This window comes from Saccostrea cucullata, unplaced genomic scaffold (genome assembly GCF_032062105.1).
Source record: "Saccostrea cucullata isolate Sc308-1 unplaced genomic scaffold, CSIRO_AGI_Scuc_v1 ctg660, whole genome shotgun sequence".
NCBI classification, from domain to species: Eukaryota; Metazoa; Mollusca; class Bivalvia; order Ostreida; family Ostreidae; genus Saccostrea; species Saccostrea cuccullata.
Genome location: NW_026927717.1, coordinates 312,827 through 320,271, shown reverse-complemented (window position 1 = coordinate 320,271; position 7,445 = coordinate 312,827). Strand labels below are relative to the sequence as shown.

At 35.5% G+C, this 7,445-nt stretch overlaps 4 protein-coding genes across 4 annotated transcripts; 3 read left to right on the top strand and 1 right to left on the bottom strand.

The window, feature by feature from the left end:
- The first annotated feature begins 1,881 nt into the window (after positions 1–1,881).
- Positions 1,882–2,986, top strand: LOC134275331 (uncharacterized). The gene is made up of 3 exons (XM_062757608.1): positions 1,882–2,315; positions 2,763–2,928; positions 2,970–2,986. Exons 1-3 carry the CDS (start codon positions 2,160–2,162, stop codon positions 2,984–2,986), a joined length of 339 nt encoding a protein of 112 aa, XP_062613592.1. The 5' UTR covers positions 1,882–2,159.
- A 5-nt stretch (positions 2,987–2,991) lies between these two features.
- On the top strand, positions 2,992–4,405 carry LOC134275335 (uncharacterized). Its single transcript, XM_062757611.1, has 2 exons — positions 2,992–3,794; positions 4,265–4,405. The coding sequence occupies exons 1-2, from the start codon at positions 3,009–3,011 to the stop codon at positions 4,280–4,282; spliced, it is 804 nt and encodes a 267-aa protein (XP_062613595.1). The 5' UTR covers positions 2,992–3,008; the 3' UTR covers positions 4,283–4,405.
- A 264-nt stretch (positions 4,406–4,669) lies between these two features.
- Positions 4,670–5,817, top strand: LOC134275337 (uncharacterized). The gene is made up of 3 exons (XM_062757613.1): positions 4,670–4,830; positions 4,956–5,107; positions 5,307–5,817. The coding sequence occupies exons 1-3, from the start codon at positions 4,820–4,822 to the stop codon at positions 5,486–5,488; spliced, it is 345 nt and encodes a 114-aa protein (XP_062613597.1). The 5' UTR covers positions 4,670–4,819; the 3' UTR covers positions 5,489–5,817.
- Positions 5,494–7,173, bottom strand: LOC134275336 (P2X purinoceptor 7-like). Its single transcript, XM_062757612.1, has 3 exons — positions 6,745–7,173; positions 5,970–6,191; positions 5,494–5,653 (listed from the first exon to the last, which is right to left on the bottom strand). The coding sequence occupies exons 1-3, from the start codon at positions 6,912–6,914 to the stop codon at positions 5,494–5,496; spliced, it is 552 nt and encodes a 183-aa protein (XP_062613596.1). The 5' UTR covers positions 6,915–7,173.
- Between the last annotated feature and the right edge of the window lie 272 nt (positions 7,174–7,445).

The window sequence follows — 7,445 nt, the reverse complement described above, 5'->3', positions numbered from 1 at the left end:
TTAACCTAGCCCATTACTATTGGAGCAGGCTGGGCTATGGCTTTCATATTTCACAGGCGTATGCCTTGTGACAAGACCTTTCCATGGGTACCAAGAAATCTGGCCTTTTTGCTTTGACTTTGGAGTTTGACCTACATTTACAAAAAAAAAAACAAAAAAAAAAAAACAACCACTTTAACCATGTCCATATCTTTTGAACAGTTGAAGCTAGGGCTATCATCCTTCAAAATAGCGGATTCAGAGGGGTGTTACATCCCCGTACAAAAAAAAAAAAAAAGAAGAAATTCTCAAATTGTTTTTTGTTTTACTGTAAAAAAAATGTTCAGTGAAAGGTTAATGTTGTAATATATAAGGAAATTCGGTTGTGAATACGAAATGAAACCTTAACCTTGGTGGGAACTTGAACAATTCGAAAGAGGGCTTTCATATTCCACAGATGTACCACTTGTAACAAGGCTTCCTTTGGGTGGCAACACCGTTTAACTTTGACCTTTGGAGTTTGACATGCATTTGAGAGAATTCAGCCCTCGTCATAAGCTACCATACGCGGTGGCATCATTGTTTCACAAACACATCTTGTTTTCTGGAATATTGTGCAGTACACGTAGGATAAGAAAAAAAATATTGAGTTCCACTATCAACAAACCAGTTCTCATATTTTTTGACTGGAAATTGTATGTACGCAATGTTTCTGAAAAGGGGTGCATAAAAGACCTATTAAATACTAATAAACATCTTCCCTTTAAATTTCTTAATTTTTTAGAATACGAGTTTGAGGGAACTTTGTACACATGTAAGTGAACAGCAACTTGAAACACGAAATGTTCGAATCCTTCGGAGAAGAAAGAAATACGAACAATATACGATTTTTGTAATCATGGACATAAAAGATTATGAACTCTCGAGTTAAAAAAAGGTTTAAATATCAAATCAATGTTTAAGTAAACATGAAGTGAACTAAAATAAAAGATAACGAAACGAAAATATCATGTACTTTCGTAATTACATATGAAAAAGTCTCATCAATTTAAAATCATATATTTTCACTTACATTTACATAAGTTATTCCATAAAAGATATCCCCAAAAGAGCATTTTGATTTGAAAATAAATTAAATGTTTCCTGGTTAATAAAATATAAATACTGATATTTCGGGCGAATCGATTTCGCCACAAAGTCACGACACATTTCCGTTTGTATAACGTAAATATATTATCGTCACATTGCTGTGTTTTTTTTATTGTATACTGTTTTCTTTATCTTCAAGTACCAGTAAGAAAGCTTTCTCTGAAGCAATACTTATCCAAGAGAGGTTAAGATCTCGTACCAAACAAATTAAAAGATAAGAAAAATAGAGCAAATTTGAAGTGGAATGTAAGTGTTTGGGATCGTTATGTACAACTTTTTTTAAGTCGATGTACATGAGATCTATTTTAATACCAAGTATTTAATAGGTAGTCAAAGTCCATTGACAATAGACAAAAACCCTCATAAATACACTATAAATGCTTTCAACTACATTTCACTAAAATATCTCACGTGTTCACCTAAAATTAGATCATCAATTGCTACATACGCATTCGACAGGAAATGCATTTTAAGAAGATCATTTTATTCCGAGTGTGAATTGCCCATTTGTGATTTAAAGGACTTAGCGCATGGTTCCTTTATTTTTTAAATTTTGACAGAAATAGAATAAATATGCATCGAATAATAATTTATTTCTCTCAAAAGTAAATAAAATTGCTTTAATTTAAAGTTGAATTCAATTAAAATTTCAATCGCTATTTATGCATATTCTACCCGAGATTTTACGCGCCATATTTCTTGTGACGTCAAAGGCGACAATTCGAGCGAGAAAATGTGAAACAACTGTGTTTGGATAATCTCCTAATTGGATGAAATAATTACCGTTATATTGTCAAATGTGATGATAATAGATGACTCTTAGTGACAATGGTTTATTGTGCTGCCTATGGTTGTTCAAACACTCAGAAAAAGAGGAGCGGACTTAGTTTTTTTTTAGCTTTCCAAGTGATGCTGCACGGAGAAAAGTGTGGTCATTTTACCGTCGGCGGAAAGGCTTCGTACCAACAAATAACAGTAGATTGTGCTCTAAACATTTCACTAGGTGCCAGTTAGAAAGGGATCCAGATAGAATGTTGGTAAATGGGTATTCGAATGCCAGGATTCGGCTTCGCAGCGACGCTGTTCCAGATGTACCTCTCCTAATCAAGCCCCAGGATGAGAACGCCGCCATTGTTATCCCGTCTAAGAAGCCCCGGGGAGCTTTTGTTAAACGACAGCGGGCTGATGTAAGTGTACATTTGTATATCTTAATTAATTATTAAATTATTTATTAAATAATATAGCAAAAGTTCAGCAAGTCTAGAAAAAATATTCAGACTAGTCCTCGTCTCATGAGTGCACTTGCACTAGTAAAATTTGTTGTTACGAGGGAAAATAAATGTGATAGCAATGCAGGAAAAGAACAATATTATCCTTAAATGAGAATAGATGAATTGTTTTCTATGAATGAGATTGAATAATTAATAATCAAAATAAAATAAATATATACACATGTTAATAAATAATTTGAAAAAAAAGTCAATTTAAAAATTGAACAAATTCAGTCATGTAAAGGGTGTGATAACATGAAAAAAAAAAATTTATGGGCTTATATTAATATCTGTACATCGGATACTCCATGTCAAATTATGTGTATTTTGTGTCAATATTAAAAGTAACAAAAATGTTCTCAGATTCCCTGCCTAAATGTCCTACAAGAATTAGAGCCACGAAACGTTGAGGACACATCAACCCAGCACTGCCCCCCAGATCCACAACCATTACCAGAGACTGCTTCCGATCCCGGAGCTGAGACCACAGTCCCAGAGAAGGAAATATCCACTATCAACACCCATAATGGTGCAGTGACTCAATCCAATAAGTGTCAGGCATCTATTCAGGTTCCCCAGAGAATTAGAAGAATCCAGGTCTCCCTTCCTATGTCATCAAGTGTTCAGACTGTGTCCACTGGAGTCCAATGCTCGAGTCTATGTGATGGTGTCTCATTGCGAGTGGCTGCAGGTTTAGCAACTTTGCCAGATCTCACCCCCCAGGATCCTTACGACTCAGACTCAGCGAGTGATGATGAGGAAGAAGACAGCCAGAATCCACATGACCCAGATTATGATCCGCTGGATGATGACATCTCAAGTGACGAGGAGATCGAGGATACCCAGAATATGCCTGTCACTTGTCCATTACGCACAGATGTCCCACCAGAGGAAGAGCGACAGTTTTTGGTATCCGAATCGTGCTTGGCCCAGCTGTTACAGAAATGTAGCTCTTGTGATGGTGTATGTAATTCTGTGTTGCAGTTCACAAAAGGAACTATGATAGGGACACTTTCCACTTGCCCTAATGGACACTCTTCCCAGTGGGAGAGCCAGCAGTGTCATTATGGAATGCCATGGTCTAATATTCTTGTAGCTAGTGCCATAGTGTTTAGTGGATCCAATGTATCCAAGAGCTTGCGTCTCTTTAGACATTTGAAACTCACCATGATGTCAACATCAACCTTTAACCGGATTCAGACTGCCTATGTGATTCCAGCTTCACTTTTTACTTGGGATTTTCATCAGGAAGAGCTTCTTCGAAACAGTGAAGGAAAGATCCTAACACTTGGAGGTGATGCTAGGTGTGATTCCCCTGGATTCTCAGCAAAGTTTGGATCCTACACACTCATGGATTTGGAGACAGAGAAAGTCATGGATTTTCAATTGGTTCAGGTACACACACATCATGCTTATGTGTAATTATTTAATATGTAAAATATAAATGTTGTTTGTCTATCATTTTTATGTCACTACATGAAATTATTGTCATATTATTGCAATGCCCCCCCCCCCTTAACATAATTGCCTTTATGAATACATATATATGTAATCTAATATTCATTCATAATAGTTTGTTTTTTTATTGCATTTAGAGTAACGAAGTTGCTGGGTCTACTCATATGGAGTTGAAGGGTTTGAAACGCAGTCTTCGTAGACTTGGTGATGCAGGACTTCATGTCCGAACCCTGGTTACAGACAGACATGGTATGGTGAAGAAATACATGAGGACAGAACACGCAGACAAAAACCATTTCTTTGATATGTGGCACATGGCTAAAGGTATATTTATTAAAGTTATTTTGATTAAAATGCAAGTTAAAATTTTGACATTTTTATAAAACTACTAAATTTTTAATATACAGGAGTCTCAAAGAAGTTAGAAGCTGCAGCCAAAAAGAAAGATTGTCAGAACATCAGGCCATGGGTCAAAAGTGCAGTCAACCACTGTTACTGGGTGGCTGTCTCTAGCGGGGAAAATGGGGAACTCAAGGAGCAGAAGTGGGCATCCCTGACTCAACATATCGCTAACAAACATGATACTTGTGAACATGGGGTATTGGCTGAAGATAAGCTTTGGCTTAAAGAAGGTATTACATCAATTTTTATCACAACATTATGTCACTCTGTAAAACTACTGAACTATTTAAATAGTTGTACAATGTGTATAATAAAAGTACCCCCCCCCGGTAATGTCCAATTTCTATAATAAAACTTATCTAATTTTAAGTTATCAATGACTGACTATTGTTTCCCATAGGTTCAAGGGCCCACAAACTTTTTCGAGAAGTGGTGGAGAGTAAATTTCTGTTAAAGGACATTGGCAAGTTATCACCCCTTCATCAGACGTATGGACTGGAGGTTTACCATAGTGTGGTCAACAGTTTTGCCCCAAAGAATACACACTTTTTTATCCTGCAATGATGGCCAGGTACGGTATTTATAAACATAAAGCATGGACAAAGGAATCATTTTCTTTTGATTTTAAAAGAATTTATTTTGATCATAAAAATGAACCCATAAAGTTTTAAATATCTGAATTATGAATAATTTTAGGCTCTGTGTAGCATCACTACACTTTAATGAAAATGGAAGGAGACACCAAGCCTCCACAAGAGCAGGTGAAGCCCAATGGCAGCTGAGTTATCCTAAGGCAAAGAAAGGGGAGCATGCTGTAGTCAAACCACACAAAACTCAAATCACTTATGGTATGTTATATTTCTTTTAGATAAGAAATTCTTTATATAACCAAACACAAATATAATAATTAAGATAGAAAAATTTATTAAAACCAAATTTATATAATTGTTTAGTGATATCAATGTGTAATATCAAATATCAAAGTTAATTTCATTGTTTCAGAAACTTATGATTGTTAAATGTCAACATTAACTTTAACAATTGCAGATTATGTTGATCTGTTGAGGATGAATTTGGTGGAGCGTCGGAGACAGTTCCATTCATATTCAACGGCTTCTTCAGATGCGCGTGTATCTCTAGGGTATCAGCCACCACCTTTGACCTCTTCATATGCTGCAGTCAACAAACAACAGCTAATTATGTCAAGGCGCACCAGATTCGCTAGGTGATGGACTTATACTGGTCGAGGGTACTGGAATCCGGTGTAGTATTCTGAAGGAAACCTATCTCGAATCTTGTTGACAACACAAGATGGTAGTACCTTTCGGTTGCCGCGACCAAGCCTATGCCAGACCCAGAATACAAACCTCCTGTATGCAATGTGACGAAGAACTCTGCAAATTGATATAAATTATTGAATGATTTTTAAACTGATTGTATTGTTATAGCTTAATTCTTCTTTTAAACAATGTAAATCATGTTAATTAATTGAAATTTATAAAATTTATTTTTCCATTAAATGTAATTTTGAATGTAACAGTGTGTAAGTTTGCTTTATTAAAATATTATGATCCATAGTTAAATAAAATATATGATTTTTTTTTAAACTTCGCACACTGAAGTTTGATACATATGCAATCAAGATAAATATTTTCTTCCTTGCCATGAATTAGAAATAGTTATGCTTGTATGTACAGTTTCAATTCTTACTCGTTCATTGGCTCATTATCATCAAGAGGCCCCTCCATTTGGATGTATTCATGCAGGCTGACCTCTAATACCCTCTCATTGAGGCAGTTGTCAATAAAGGTTTGGTGTTGTGTGATGCATTCTAGGTTGCAGTCCTGGCAGATTCTTTGAATGAGTGAAACTTCTGCACAGCAAATACATTCAATACTGGTCCTCATGACCTCACAAAAGCCACACTCGCACCTGAAACAAATGCATGTAATTCTTATGAAAATAGATTGGGGGGGGGGGATTAAACAATCAAAAAGTAGATAAAATTAAAAGGCCAGAAGCAGAAGTCGCTTATTTATTTCTTATAAATGACATACCTCCTGAATTTTTAAATTTACACACAATCATTTTGAAAAATGTGCTCACATTCTTTATTGACCCCCACCCTCCTCCTTTATGGGATTAAAAAAAATGGTTTGATTTATTAGTATAATGATAAAAAAAAAGTTCAGTAATTTAGAATAATATCGTATTCCGATTTTGATTACCGTATTTGTCCATCTGTGTATGTGTATTTGTTTTATATATGATGACATGACACCAAATAAATACCGGTACTACTACTACTATCTCTCTCTCCATCTCTCTCTCTCTCTCTATGATGCGTATTTTCTAGTTATTCAAAATCGTACTTTAATACTAGATTCAAAATGTTATATCTTTATTATACGAAAAAAAAATATTCGTATATTATGACGATAGATTAATGAGAAAAATAAGGTTATACGAACGAAATATGACAAACCATGCTGTACTTCCGAGGCGAGTCTCCTCGTCGTTGCCCTCGTCTTCCTCACTTTCTTCGCTGTTCTCTTGTTGATTTTGTAGATTTTCAGCTGCTAGCGGCTCGAACATATATGGTTGAATATCTAACCTATCAGGGATGTCAACAATATCAGCAATTTGGTCGTCCATAATTAGAAAAGTCGGATAGGGGTTTGGTAAGAATAACGTGAACAGATGATCGGTATTGTCGCCTTTGACGTCACAAGATCACGTGACCCGCAAACTCATTAACTTTTTTTCTTCCAAATCGGAGGTTACATTTGAGCTGATCATTTTTTTAATTACTGCAGTTTATCAACAATGCAAACAGAAAATTTATAAAGTGTAGTCAGAAGGAAGGTATATGCATTAAATTTTTAATAATTGAGAACCATGCGCTAAGTCCTTTAAGTAGTCCAAAGCAACAGTTTGGGCATTGACCGATTTTCAGCAAAAACAAATGCTTTTTATGAGTGAAAATATTTTCTGAGTGAAATTTTAATTTCACTTTTATGCCCTGAGGCATGTAAACCTTAATTAAACAATGCGCATTTCAAAACGTAACTAAGAAAAGATTCATCGATCTAATCAATATGTACGCCTCACTGCGGGTATGACCGGTTCTATCAATAACGGGGTACATTGTAGTACATCATGATATTAGCCCCTGTCACAGCTAGC

What these genes read in the sequence shown, in the direction of transcription:
- LOC134275331 (XM_062757608.1), top strand. Translation starts at nt 2,160, where the DNA reads ATGTTGGTAAATGGGTATTCGAATGCCAGGATTCGGCTTCGCAGCGAC. An exon ending in TTAAACGACAGCGGGCTGAT is followed by an intron (nt 2,316 to 2,762) that starts GTAAGTGTACAT and finishes AAATGTTCTCAG; the next exon opens with ATTCCCTGCCTAAATGTCCT.
- LOC134275336 (XM_062757612.1), bottom strand. Translation starts at nt 6,914, where the DNA reads ATGGACGACCAAATTGCTGATATTGTTGACATCCCTGATAGGTTAGAT. An exon ending in CGCCTCGGAAGTACAGCATG is followed by an intron (nt 6,192 to 6,744) that starts GTTTGTCATATT and finishes CATTTGTTTCAG; the next exon opens with GTGCGAGTGTGGCTTTTGTG. An exon ending in GATAATGAGCCAATGAACGA is followed by an intron (nt 5,654 to 5,969) that starts GTAAGAATTGAA and finishes ATCAATTTGCAG; the next exon opens with AGTTCTTCGTCACATTGCAT.
- LOC134275337 (XM_062757613.1), top strand. An exon ending in CAAAACTCAAATCACTTATG is followed by an intron (nt 5,108 to 5,306) that starts GTATGTTATATT and finishes TAACAATTGCAG; the next exon opens with ATTATGTTGATCTGTTGAGG.
- LOC134275335 (XM_062757611.1), top strand. Translation starts at nt 3,009, where the DNA reads ATGTCATCAAGTGTTCAGACTGTGTCCACTGGAGTCCAATGCTCGAGT.